Source organism: Canis aureus, chromosome 35 (genome assembly GCF_053574225.1).
Source record: "Canis aureus isolate CA01 chromosome 35, VMU_Caureus_v.1.0, whole genome shotgun sequence".
Classification (NCBI taxonomy): domain Eukaryota; kingdom Metazoa; phylum Chordata; class Mammalia; order Carnivora; family Canidae; genus Canis; species Canis aureus.
In genome coordinates this window covers 14279895-14294310 of record NC_135645.1, presented here as the reverse complement: position 1 = coordinate 14294310, position 14416 = coordinate 14279895, and the positions used below count along the sequence as shown (strand labels likewise).

Here is a 14416-nt window from a genome sequence, read left to right as displayed (position 1 = left end):
TCTTTTTCATTCCCTCCCCACCCCCCTTCCCCATAGTTTGTCTTGTCCTCAATTTTCTTTTCTTTTCTTTTTTTTTTTTTTTAAGATTTTATTTATTTAATCATGAGAGAGAGAGAGAGGCAGAGACCCAGGCAGAGGGAGAAGCAGGCTTCACGCAGGGACCCCGACTTGGGACTCGATCCCGGGTCCCCAGGATCAGGCCCTGGGCCAAAGGCGGCGCTAAACCACTGAGCCACCCGGGCTGCCCAATTTTCTTGGTTTTGATAGAACTGTAGCCAGACATCTACAAAATACCTTTTCCATTCTTCACTTGTCCGTGATATTTGTGCTATGCTTTATCTGCCTGGAGCATTGCTCACCAAGATGTTCTTTTTAAGGCAATTAACAAACACTGCAATGGAAAGCAAGTGCTGTGGCCGCCCTGTGTTCTGCTCCTGGTCAACAATGTATACATTCCTGCTAGGCACCGTATTCATTGCCTTAAGTTCAAGTCGAATCCTACTGGTAAAATATTCGGCCAATGAAGGTAAGTTAAGACTTGGAATATACGAAGCACTTCCATGCAATCACACATCCTGCCTCCTGTCTTTGGTCTCCTTGCCTGTAAAATAGAGAGAATACCCTTTCAGGTACGCTGCTTCATGTAAACAATAAGGCATGTTTAAATTTGATTCTGTAACGCTTCATTCCTCCGCAAGAAAAATTTTTGAAACTGAGTGAAATTTGGGTTAGTCAAGTACAGCATCAAACCCTTTAGAGAACAGGTCTCAACATCTGACTATTGCATTAATCAACAGGTATCTTTGGGTCTGTAGCAGTATGTGTAATTATAAATTACTTTGAAATAGATACGTGGTCACTTGGCATTTGTGAGGTGTTGTCTTAATTACTACATCAGTGTGGTAGTAGAGGTTATTAGCTTTGAAATTATTAGCCAAACAGGTATTTTTTTTTTAAGAGAGAGCTTACTTGTGCACAGTGTGGGGGAGGGGCAGACAGAGGGGGAGAGAGAGAGAATCTTTTTTTTTTTTTTTAAGATTTTATTTATTCACGAGAGACACAGGGAGAGAGGCAGAAACACAGGCAGAGGGAGAAGCAGGCTCCATGCAGGGAACCTGACATGGGACTTGATCCTGGGTCTCTAGGATCACGCCCTGGGATGAAGGCGGCACTAAACCGCTGAGCCACCCAGGCTGCCTTTTTTTTTTTTTGGGGGGGGGGTGGGGGGGAGTGAGAGAATCTCAACCAGGCTCCATGTTTGGTGCAGAGCCTAATGCAGCGCTTGATCTCATGATCCTGAGATCATGACCTGAACTGAAATCAAGAGTCAGACACTTAACCAGCTGAGCCACCCGGGTACCCCTTCTGGTGTTGTGTTTGTTTGTTTGTTTTATGTAAGAATTTAGTATTTAAAGTTTAATTCTACAAAGCTGTATTGAGAACCTCTTACTAGTTATTGAGGACACATAAAGTCATCACACTATGACCCTTAATGGTCTGCTTCGGGAGACAGATGTGTATATAAGTCTTTACTTCAGTTAACATTTATCTCTTGGGCACAAGGCCAAGTATTAGTAGCAGTGTTCAAAGTGTGTAAGACTTAGACATTGTTCTCAAGAACTCAGTTAATTAGGAAAGCCATACGTGTGAAACATCCTAAAAATACAGTAGAATAAACGCAGTTCTATACCAAAGATGCAGATAGGTTAGATGAGGAAGTGATATATTCCGTCTGGGAGACGATGACGTGGAGTGCAAAGGGATCCGGGAACACTTCCCTGATAGGGCGATGTTGATCCACAAGAGGACAGGTAGGCAGGGGTATTCAAAACAGAAGCAACAATCCATAGAAATGAATGGATACGTAAAGAAAAAAGGATGAATTGTAAGAATGTCTACTTTAGAATTACTGAGCAGAAAGTTTAAGGACTTGGAGGAAAAGGGCAAGAGGTCTTTGACCAGAGGGGAAAGTCATGATCAGATACCTAAGGACTTCATGTGCTAAGGAGCTGGGACTTTGACTTTATTCTCTAGGCCTTAGAGTCTAGGGGATAGGGCATGCTTGAAGGATTGTAAACAAAGTGAGAGAGACTGTTACGGTAGCTGGTTAGAGTGTGGACTCAGAAGAGACTGGAGGCAAATTAGCCAGTCGGGATTATTGCAAATTCAAGCCACAGATGAAGACTAACCAAGGCTTTGGAGGTAGGGATAGAGATGAGAGGATAGATTCAAGAAATACTCTAAACATAGAAAAGACAGGACTCAGAGAATGTATTGAATGTGGAGATTAAAGGATGTGATATATTGGATAGTTCAAAAGTTTCTGATTTAGGATCCTAAGTAGATTGATTGATGGTGTTCTTAGCTAAGATGGAAGCTACTAGTAGGAAAAAGCAGGTTGGACAGAATTCAGAAAGATTACAGAATTTTAGTTAGGTACCTTCCATGAGGCCGGGAGCTATGTCCTTGTTCATTGCAATATTCTACGCTGTCTAGCAAATCACATATGTGAAGGAAATACCAATTAAATTTATAAATAGGAGGTAGTTATTTGTGTGGATATGTTTAGTGAGCATTAAATGTTCCAGGATACAGATTTGGAGACATTAATATTAAATTGACATTTAAACCATAGGAGCAGAACACACAGAATAAGAAAATAAGAGCCAAGGATAGAACTCCAAGGAATGCCAACATTTAAGAGCCATACCGACACTTAGATGTTAAGAATCATTAGAGAAATAAGAAAACTAAATGCTCATGACTTGTAGAAGGGAAGGAAATGAGTTTGGAGGCAAAGGAAATTGCACCATCAAATAAGATAGGGATTAAAACATGCCCTTTGGAATTAGTAATTAGAAGATGTTTGATAATCTCAGAGACTAGGAAGTTTGTATAAAGTGTTGGGATCAGAAACCAGATTGCTTGGGAATTAGCCCTGAATGGAAAGTGGATAAAATGGAGATAATGAATGTTGATTCTATTTTAGGAAGAAAAAGAAAGTATGGTCACTAGGGCAGGGGTAGGATCTTAAATTTTATTTTTGGATGGGACAGTTTGAGCATACTATGGGCCAAGGGGAGGAAACCAATTAATAGAATCCAGAGGAAGTATTTATTGGAGCAAAGTTCCTGAAGAGAAAGGAAAGGTTTAAAGGGAAGAATGGGTCATAGGGGGATCATGGCCCCTCTTTGGACTAAACAGATGGATAAGGATGGATGCGATGTAAATAAGGTATACGAGTGAGGGCAGAAGGTATGTGGAAGGAAGTCTGACGTGATGCTGAGTCATAGTTTGGGATCTACCATGACAGAAATAGAATTTAAAAATAAATGAATAAAAGCCAAAGTGAGTTCTCGAGCAGTGGCTAGAGTTTGAGAGTTGTAACCTGAAGCCCCCCTCATTCTTGTATGGATGTTTGCTCTTGTGTATTTCATAGAGCTCAGTGCAAAGTATTATTGGCAGATAGCAGAGTATGATTTCAGCCTAGCTTTAAGCTCAGAGAAGGGAACAGGAGATACTTTATCTAGGCTTCGAATGATGGAGAAAATATAACAGGCAAGTATTAAATTCAAGTGAACATTTATTAGATGTAGAATACTGTTACCTGCCAGTTATATGAAGATGACTAACATGGGCCTGTTCTCATAAGGAGCTTACGTTCTAAGGGTATGATATACACAGAAGAAGTAACTATAATACAGCATGATGAGTACTGTTATGAAGGTTTATAGGAAGTGCAACAAGATCCAAGATGAACAAAGAATTGACTATGCTTAGGTTGAGAAGGTCAAGGGAAACCACAGAAAAAAAGAAAAAAAAATGTTCTGGATAGAAAGAATGTTGAACTGGCATTTTTCCCCTGTACTTGGCCAGTTTTAGTTTTTCATATCATGACCAAGGGAAACAAGCAAATGTTTCAAAAGCGGGGGAAATGCATTCCTTAAAATAGGACCTAATAAAGTTTATGTTTGTCCGTAGCAAAATTATACAGCAAGTTGTTTGTCAGCATTTGGAATAGACAGAGGTGATAACTAAGACCAAGGCATACTGACCTCACCTCATTTCCTAATTAAATTGACTTGTAAGTTAAGAACTATCTTCCCAACTTGTCAGTGGGTTTGGATATGTCAAATATTTCCTCTCAGCCCTAGAGGTAGCCAGAGCCCTGGGCAGTTGCCTCTTGCCTCTAATAACTTCCTTCTTTTACGCCAATGTGCTGTTTATCCCAGAGTGCCAAACAAATGCTGTTTTCTGTACATGCCAGGATGCGAAACAGACAGTGTACCTTGATTCTAGCAAATGACACAGGAGGAACCAGGCCTGGGTCCTAATTCAGCCAGATAAATTCATAGCTTTTGATGAGTCAGTCCCTGAGTGCTAATTAATGGTCAGTTTAAAAGTCCATCTCTAATGCCATACCCCAAAGAGGCCTTGGCCTCTTCCCCATATTTATCAGCAACTTGGATGAAAACATTAGAAGCCTATTTATCAAACTCAAGAATAATAAAACACTCAATGCGGTGGGGATAGTGAATTGATTAAAAAAATCAATATTAGGTGAATTGATTAAAAAATCCAAGAGAAAACAAGCCAGCTGGATAAAGTTTTAAAACAGTTATAAAATATCAACTGCATATAAGCATTATATAGAACAAAATTTATAGTTAAAAAAATTTCTGTTACTTTTCAGAAAACAAGTATGATTATCTTCCAACTACCGTGAATGTGTGCTCAGAATTGGTGAAACTAGTTTTCTGTGTGCTTGTGTCATTCTGGGTTGTAAAGAAAGGTGAGTCTTGAAGTGGTACTCTATACTTGTTAAAAATGAGAGAGTCAAAACATTTTAGAACTAAAAGAAACGTTCGATGTTAGTCTAGCCCACTAATTTTATATATGAGGACGCTAAGATACAAACGTAGGTATGATTACCCATGTTTTGCAAGTGGAGAAGCAGGATCAAAGAGAAAATGTTATGCAGTGGTGGGTAGGAGGGGGCAGGGCCAGGACTCCAACTCCTGTTTTCCTACTGTCTTGGCCATTGCTCTACTTCCTGTGTTGGGTCACATAGATAGTTAGTTTTTATTCAAATTTAGGATTTTCTAAATCACTGCTGTCTGATTTAATACGTAGCATATTGTAAAAACAGTCCTCATTTCCTACAGGGGAGGTAGTATAGTGGGTTAGAGGCAGAGACACAATGTTCTGGGGGAGATTATATTAACTTCTCTGAGTTCCAGTTTCATCAGTTATCAAGCAAGGATACCCATCCTTTCCTCACATCTAAAGCATCTGGCCGTCTGTGGCTCCTCACATGTACTATATATTCTCCACCTTGATTCCCCAATCATTAAGCCTTAGCTCTCCATTCTTTGATCTGCCTTCACATGTATGGTAAAGTAGAATTTAGAGTATTAAAGGTATTTTCCAGGAAGATTTCTTTTTATTCTTAAAAGTTTCTATTTGGTGGAATACATTTCTTAATCTCATGAAATTTATGCATTATTGGCAGAGCTTATACTTAAATTGTTTTCTATTTTTGCATGTTCTTTTACATTTTCTTGTTACAATACCTTTTCCTAAGTTTTTGGAAATCTAGAGATGGGATCATAACTCATACTGGGATTAGTAAAATTTAATTTTCTTTACTCCCATATATGTAAATTTTTACCTGGTAGCGTCTTTTCCCGGTCCCCTCTGGATTTATGCTGGGAATTTTTTTTTCTCTATATTCTAGCTTCTTGCTCTCTCTCCCTTGGCTTTAGGCTCTCATAGTAGTAAGGGAAACCGTAAGTATCCTGAGATGTTTTAAGTGATGTTTCAAGTTAACAGGAATTAGGTATTCCTGAGGGTGTTGCTGATTATCAGTTGAGCATGGTGGTAGGTTGAAGAAAGACCATAATGAAATCTTATATTGCCTTTGATTTCTTGAGGCTAATAGTCACTGATAAAAGCAAATTCATTAAGCCTCTTTCAAAGAATTATATCAGTAATCAAATACAACTTACTTCGTCTAAAAATATGGGCATTCTCATCAAGATCCTTTGTTTATTGTTGTCTGTCTTTCTTTAGAAGATCATCAAAGTAGAAACTTGAGATGTGCTTCCTGGAAGGAATTCTGTAATTTCATGAAGTGGTCCATTCCCGCCTTTCTTTATTTCCTGGATAATTTGATTGTCTTCTATGTCATTTCCTACCTTCAGCCTGTAAGTAATTATGATAGAAAACAGCTTTGGGAAAACGTAGAGAAATGAATCCCAGAACTAATCTTTTTTATCATTTTCATTGTCAGCGTTAGTTTCTCTTTGCCCTCAGTGGTCTTCCTGAGGTTTGACTAGAATCATCGGAATCATTTGAATACTGAATTACCACTCTGCTTGTCGCATTTTCTCGCTGTTAAATGTTGCTGAAGAAAGCTGTGCTGACTGTTTTGCAGGACTTGCCCCCTGGCAATGAGTGTGAAGTCATCTCTCGTTGTTTAACCTTAGTCAGTCTGCCTGTTTCCTAGCCGTCCTGTGGTCACCAACCTCTGTTAACTTCAGCATTCAGGACTTCCAAACAGGTGTCCACAATGAACTCAGAAAATCGTATACTCCGTGTACTACTATTTCCTATATCTACTTTCATGCGATATATGCATTCTGTTTGCATGACTTTTTTCCTGTTAGTCCTGTCATTTAAGCAGCAAGGTCTTTAGGGGTAGAAAATACATTCTCCCAGCTTTAAATGCTGTCTATAACTGATAATACTAGGGATGTTTCTTATCTCTCTTGGCATCCTCCATGCCAATTGAGAAATCATTAGTAATCAGAATTAAAATTTGGTCTTCCTTTTTTCAGTACTACCGTGTGTTTTCCCCCTAATGTTTTATAAAATGAAAATTCTTGTTGCCATTGTTGCCAAAATGTGTTTTAAATTTCTTTAAAGAATAGATTTAGGCGTTTTGATGATAAATAGGATTTTCATTGGCACTAGTTCTCTATGTGAAGCCTCTTAGATATAGCCAGATCCGCTTGGGAGTGGGACAAGAAAGAGGAACCAGTAGAGCACTAAGTAGAAAACAGGAATTTGATTCTTTTGCACAATTAGGAAGGTGTGTAACCAGGCAACCCCCAGCTAGTGTAAGTGTCAATAGTCTGTCTGTAAAATAGGATAACGTTACCATACCAACCCAAGGCAGGAACCTGGGCCCTGTGATCACCTGAAGTTCCTTTCAGCTCTGTGATCCATGTTATTATTAGTAAGTACTTTGAACATAAGAATGTGTTCTCTCGTAAGTTCTTACTTCCACTTTGTTTTTCAGATCTGAGAATTCCTGTACCCAACAACATGATTATTCACATCAATGAGTACATGTCTGTTGTATTTTATTTAAATTACCTCTATATTTATGTCCCTTTCCCACATCACCAATATGAAAGCAAATTGCAGCTTCCCTCTTCTTCCAGCTTATTTCCTTTCTCTTCCTTCCCCATTATGCACAACCACAGATATTACAAAATCAGTCACATGGTATATTCTGTGTATTGCCATGCCCAAGTCTAGTTGGAAAGAATTAAATAGATAACGCATGGAAGTTTTGGGGCAAAGAGCTCTGGTGCTTTGTTTATTCTGTGCTGTTGCTTGGAAAGCAGTTTTAGAATTCATGGGTCAGCCAGGCTGCTTGGTGTTAGATATGTGTGCACCATTATTGTGACTGATCAGAGCCACTGCCTCCTCCTTCTTCCAGCCACTTACTTTCCCAATCAGCTCTTCATCTTCCCCTTACCCAGGGGTTTATAAACGTTCATCTCCGGAGGACATTGAGAAATCTTTAAAATAGTGCTTCCCATAAAAAATTCAGTGGGAAAACAACAATGTTGTGTTCTTGGAATTTTTGCTGGCTTTTATTGGGTTTATTCTTATTTCTTTAATTCACCAGCACATTAGCCATGTTTGCTGCTTATATAATACTATTGAAAAATACTCTTTGGAGTTTAGTCAATTTAAACTGACAGCAAGGAAAAAAGCAAAGTGAAGTCAATACGTAGGATTTGTTTTTAAAAATTGTTAAGGTTGTCAGATCCAATCATGGGGAGCAATGATGAAATTTCATACTTACCAGCCAAAATATATACATGTTCAGGCTAATATTCTCATATGTGAAATATGACTGAATGCACAAAAAGAGTCCTTTATAAAATCTGGCTAACCCATTTCTAAGTGTTTAGAACAATATAAATAAAAGGACTATCCAATAGGAGTCTGGTATTGAATCACTGGTACAAAGTCAACTGCAGTTCAGCCAGGAGAACTGATTAAATTCCTGCAATAGTAAAGATGTTTAAAAATCTGTACCTCAATTTTCTTAATGTATAGATGGGTCTAATAGTACTTGCCTTCCCTATACCTTTGGAAACAGTGTGAAAAGTAGCACTTGAGGAGCTTGAAAAAGATGCTTCATAAACAAGGTAGCTGTTATTTCTAGACCTGGACATTTCGAATTTCTAAGCATTTCCAGATCTGTACATACAGATTATTAAACTGAATTTAAAAATGTTTTTGAAGCCTGTACAATAATTTGGTCATATCTGCATAAATTTAACACCCAATAAAAATGGAATTTAATCCTCTAGTGAAATAGCTGCCCTGGTAACCTCTCAGGTTCTTGACCAAAAAGCTTTTTTTGTCAGGTAAACCAGCAAACTGGGAGATTTCTGAGGTCACTACTTTGTTTGGATTGTAACTCTATCTTCTTCTTCTTTCTAGGCCATGGCTGTTATCTTCTCAAATTTTAGCATTATAACAACAGCTCTTCTATTCAGGATAGTGCTGAAGTAAGTAACTTGCTCTGAAAGCATATATCATACTTTAAAACAGCGCAGCCTTATTTCAGATGATATACCCAGAGCACTGAACCCTCCAAGTCCCAGGGCCTGGATTTTATTCCTAACTGGCTTTGTGTTTTGGACAAAATTGTTTAACCCGTCTAGAAAGCAACTCCAGTGCTGGCCCGTCTAAATCTTTGCAACTAGATGTATGAAAAGTTTTTTTCTTACCATTTAAAAAAAAAAAAACAAAACAAGACAAAAGGTAATTGGCTTATTTTAATTTTTAGTGCCAAATTTTCAACAAAGAATTTGTGAGCCTTTTTTCCTCCCAGAATCTCTATACTTTGGTAGGGAACCAAGAAGGTCCTAAATATTGTTAATACATTTGTCATTTGTAGTTTGGAGATGATAAAGAGTGGTACATTCTCTATTAACTATTAACTATTCTCTATTAACTATTAGCTATTAACTATACTCATCTCAAATAGTTAATAATTATGCTCAAAGTGCATAATTTGAGCTCTGATAGGCAGAGGATTTTCATGAGGAATCTAGTCAAAATTACAATTAATAAGAATGATAGATTTTTTTTAACTTTTAAAAATATTGTCACCAGTGTTTCCTTTCTCCAAGAAGACCTTTGAATAAAATAAACATTTTTAGGTAAATAGGCTCTGCTGCCACACAAAGGCCAAAATGTTCTAAGGTAGAATGGGATCTGGGTACTTGACTCCAATTTATTTTGTTACTTGATGCTGATGATAAAAATAAAATTAACTTCTTGTTATATTTGTTGTGATTGTTTTTTTTTTAATTTTGTGTTCACTTTCCCTTTTAATTTCTTATTTCTCAATATGCCATGTCGTAATATGTGCTTTCATAATTTATGTGTACAAAAGGGTGAATGGCTTAGTACATAGATACTCAGTAAATATTTGTTGAATCCATGATGAATTCAGTACCTTAATTATATGGAGTTCTTGAAAGACTTTTTTTTACCCTGAGGAAGTCTTCAATTTAACTGTTGACATGAGAGAGGGGGGGAAAAATGAAAGTCATATTTCATCCAGGTTAAATGTTAGAGTGCACTGAAGTTTGCTTTGCATCAGGTTCTTCATTTTATTTATGAATTGTGACAATAATTCAACTATTCCAAAATGCTATTCCAAAAATGTTTGGAAGTCTTTAAAATCAACATAAAAGTCATCTTACAGGATAAAAAATTGACTTCTGAGAAATTAAACAGTAATATCTTTATATTGATTCCTCTCATAAAATTAGAGAGACATGTCCATGGAGAAAAAAATTGGCTCTGCCACATAATAAAAAGTTCATTATTTAATAAGAGAGTCTCATAAAGAGGTCTCAAACACATGTTGGGCTTTTCTAAATAAAAATTTTTTTCCCAGTGAAATGACAGCTTATGGGTACACATGGTATTTATATAATACATTATTATTATGTCAAAGTTACAGCTATTTAAAATTGAATTTACCAAAGCAAAAATATGCAAAGTATGTATTTCCAGGTTTAGAATTGGCCTATAGTTCTAGCTGTGCCCTTAATTGTATATAATATTTTTATTTATTTCTTTAATACACTGCAGAGCATGAGCTGAGGCTCAAAGGTCAGGTAGGGGGCCTCCCAGAAAGGCTTTATCCAGGGCTGGCCCGTTCGTTTGTAGGCACCAGGGAGGCAGGCTTTCAGCTGAACAGTGAGAAGATAGATAACACAGTAAGGGGATTCCTGGATGGCGCAGCGGTTTGGCGCCTGCCTTTGGCCCAGGGTGTGATCCTGGAGACCCGGGATCGAATCCCACGTCGGGCTCCCGGTGCATGGAGCCTGCTTCTCCCTCTGCCTGTGTCTCTGCCTCTCTCTCTCTCTCTCTCTCTCTGTGTGACTATCATAAATAAATAAAAATTATAAAAAATATTAAAAAAAAAAAAAGATAACACAGTAAGGACTCCTCAGGGCCAACGGCTGAACCAAGGACCTTTCTTCTATCTAGACTTACCCCACAATAACCCTAGGAGGCAGAAGTTCTTGTCCCTGTTCATCAGTAGATTCATCCCAATCTGAGTCTGTGCACAGAACCACCGGGCATTTTGCAGCATTTAGGTGGCTTTGACCACAGGGGAGGGAGCATGTGGGGTGGCAGGATTTGAGGCAGAGGGACAAGTTCAAAGTCAACTAACTGCCCCTTTCAGGGCAGAGAACTAGCACATGGCAGAGATGGCCCTGCTAAAGCATTAAGCATTTAACTGTTTGTATTAAGAAAGTTAATTTGTAGTGTAACCAAGTCCAAATCTGGTTTTACTGTAAACTGAAAATGTTTGCTTTTAATACTATTAATTGTAATAAAATTAATTGTATTGTTGCTGGTTTTAATAATAACCTTGTTAGGAACTAAAGTTCCAAAAAGCTTTTTTACATATTTTTACTTTTAATATTCAGAGCAGTAAATTCTAGACCTGTGTTTGCTTTGTTGTAAATGTCTTTTTTGAATCCTTTGAAGTTAATTAAACAGACAATAAAATCACTCCATTTTTATTATTTTTACAGACACTAACTTAGCTCCTACAGGGAATTTTAATTTGACTGATTCACAAATCATCACAAAAGCTACTTTTAATAGTGCTAACAGAATATAATAAATCCAATACTGTCTTTTTATGAGAATGTCTTCCAAGTACTGTATTATCTATTAAGACATTTTAAATGTTGTTTGTTTGGCTTTCCTTATTCAGTCTTGCCCTTTGTGAACCACTTAATGGTCTTTTACCCTTAGCAATAAAATTTTGACTCAGGAGTAGCAGCTTGAGTCTTACCGCATATTCTTAATGTTTTTTGCCATAAATAACTCATTTTACATTTTTTTAATTTAATTCATTTGACATGGTATATTATTAGTTTCAGAGGTAGATTCAGTGATTCCTTAATTGTATATAACACCCAGTACTCATTACATTATGTGCCCTCCTTAATGCCCATCACCCTGTTACCCACTCCTCCCACCTACATTTAGAATATTAAAGCTTTTGTCTTACACTTGACTTTAGCAGAGCCATCAAATACCTTTCTCCTATAGATAAAGAGTGTAAGTCTACACAGTCTAGGAAAAAAGTCCAGTGACTAATGCAAGAATAATTTGGAAAAATATGGAAGTGTGGTACAAAGAAATACATCAATCAAATGTCTTAATGGATGCTCTAGAGAAACCCCATATGAATGTGTAGATTTTGTTTTTTAGGTGTAGCCACTGGTCCACAGTGGAAACTGGTGACAGGCATTTTGCCTTGGAGTCTTACTGGTTTGCTCTTAAGGCATGGCAAAGTTGTATTATCTTGTTTAATTAGACTTTAGGAAATAGTAGTATCAACCTGAACATTGAGATCTGGGGGCAAAAGACAACAAGCACCTTCATCTAAAAAATATGTATAAATTTCTCTGATATCTTCAAAAGGAAGCTGTTTCGGAAAAAATGAAAAACATTTTGATACGTGATGGGTGTCTTAGAAGTTATGATAACATTTAGTTACTCTCCAAATCAGCAGAAAAATAAAAGTGCCACTCACTGGTACGAGCATTGCTCCAAAATCATTCACTTGATAATTCTGGTCACTGTGCTACTAAGAAATATGTACAGTTTTTTTTTTTTTTAAGTCCTGTGAGTCTTTCCACTTCATTATTTTCATGTTCTGTCCTGTTTTACTATCACCAAAATGGTAGAGATGCTCTTATCTGACAGAATTTGAAATTAATTGTCAGTTATTAGGAAAATTCAAAGTGATCAATCACTAAAACAACAAGATACTTTAAACAGCTTAAAATGTAAATGTCCGTTCATTCTTTTGAAGGACTCAGGCCTTTGAGAATTTGTGAGATTTACTAATTGGAGTTTTTTGGCGTCTTTCTTGAAGCTACATTCATTATACATCATCCATGCTTTCTGGTTTCAGTTTCTTTAAAGTAGAGCAAGTTCTTAAAAAAATATTTTTAAAGTAGATTATTGTAGATTTTTATTATTTATTTTCTAATCTTAAAATTAGCTCATCTGTACCCAGTTTGATGGCAGATTATCTTGGAAGTAATTTTTGCCTTTAAATAGTCTTCCCAAAGCAACTTTTCATAAAAACAGCAGTCCTTTTCTTTTGCTCATAATTTATCATTTATGTAATCATTAAAATATCTAATTACAATAATGAGGTCACCTGGCAAAAACACAGTTAGGAACAGAGACTCTTTGTGAGCAAGCAGTTCATTTGGGAGCAGAAGCCCTCAGATAGAATAGCCTTCTAGCTGTAAGCACTCAGTTTCAAAAGGTGGATATTACTATCCTTTATTCATCGAAAAAGTTTGTTGTTTCTTTTTTAAGGTTTTACATATTTATTCATGAGAGACACACAAAGAGGCAGAGACACAGGCAGAGGGAGAAGCAGGTTCCCTGCAAGGAGCCCGATGTGGGACTGGATCCCACATCCCGGGATCATGTCCTGAGCCAGAGGCAGACGTTCAACCACTGAGCCACTCAGGCGTCCCGAAAAAGTTTTATTCTAAGTGTTCATTTCTCATTTAATATTAACAAAGAAAAATTAATATCCCAAACTTTTGAGATAGATTTGGCTCTAGTAAGTATTTAGACATATGATTTGCCTATCTAGGAGAAGAAATGAGACCATCATGATTTCCAGCTCAAATCGTTTCTTACCTCTGTCAAAGGATTTCTTGTAATTTCTATCTTATTACTAATAACTTGAGCCCTTTTAATGCAGAATTAACTCACCAGGAATGTGAGAGTATATGTTCTTGCCTTGTTTGTAAATCTATATCACAAATTTCTGATATTTTTTTAAAGCTGTATACAATGAAGAAAATGTTGACAAAATAAGTTTAAACCTTTTATGTTAAAGTTACTGTGCAGTGTGACAAGTTAGTTGCTTTTTTTTTTGTCTTTATTATACTGAAATTAAATGAACATTTATTCTAAAAAAAAATCCAAATGGTTTACAAATTATTTACTGGGGCAGTGGAGAAATCAGTTAAGTGAGTTTCTACCAGTTGTATCCACTAAACTGTGAGAAGCAAATTCTTTCATGAATTGTCATTTATAAGAGCACCTATCAGCTGACTTTATGGGATAATTTATTAAGCTTTATTTTCTTTGCTGAAAATCTACCATTTTCAGCCTAACCCTTAATAATTTTTACCTTCTTCTGGATCATTATGTTGAATGAACAATGTTTACAGTAGTACTGATTAACTTGTTTAAGACTTTAATTTTATTCTTTTTTTCTCAATGTCAGCATTAGTGGAAAATCTATAGCTCTCAGAATGGAAAACTTCTAAAGGAATTATAGTTATATTATTACCTTATTTGTCTTAATATCCAATAATTGGTTATATAATGGTTTTTATAAATTGGGCATATACTTTTTAAAAAATTATTTGATTGATTGATTGATTGATTTATGAGACAGAGAGAGAGTGGCAGAGACACAGGCAGAGGGAGAGGCAGGCTCCATGCAGGGAGCCTGATGTAGGACTCAATCCTCGGTGTCCAGGATCACGCCCTGGGCTGAAGGTGGCGCTAAACCGCTGAGCCACCC

The 14416-nt window shown here is 36.8% G+C and overlaps 1 protein-coding gene across 8 annotated transcripts in view; it reads left to right on the top strand.

Moving 5' to 3' along the window:
• Positions 1 to 14416, top strand: part of SLC35A5 (solute carrier family 35 member A5) — a 36004-nt gene that overhangs the window by 924 nt on the left and 20664 nt on the right. For 5 of the 8 annotated variants that reach the window (XR_013372488.1, XR_013372489.1, XR_013372487.1 and 2 more), the window contains exons 2-5: positions 378 to 526; positions 4694 to 4792; positions 6073 to 6206; positions 8749 to 8816. Coding sequence is in view for 4 of the 8 variants with exons in the window: in XM_077884330.1 (XP_077740456.1) it covers positions 397 to 526; positions 4694 to 4792; positions 6073 to 6206; positions 8749 to 8816 (431 nt within the window). In the remaining 4 variants the exon portion in view is untranslated. Of the gene's footprint in view, positions 1 to 377; positions 527 to 4693; positions 4793 to 6072; positions 6207 to 8748; positions 8817 to 14416 lie in introns of those variants that run through there. The other 3 variants (XM_077884331.1, XM_077884332.1, XM_077884333.1) reach the window with 3 other exon arrangements.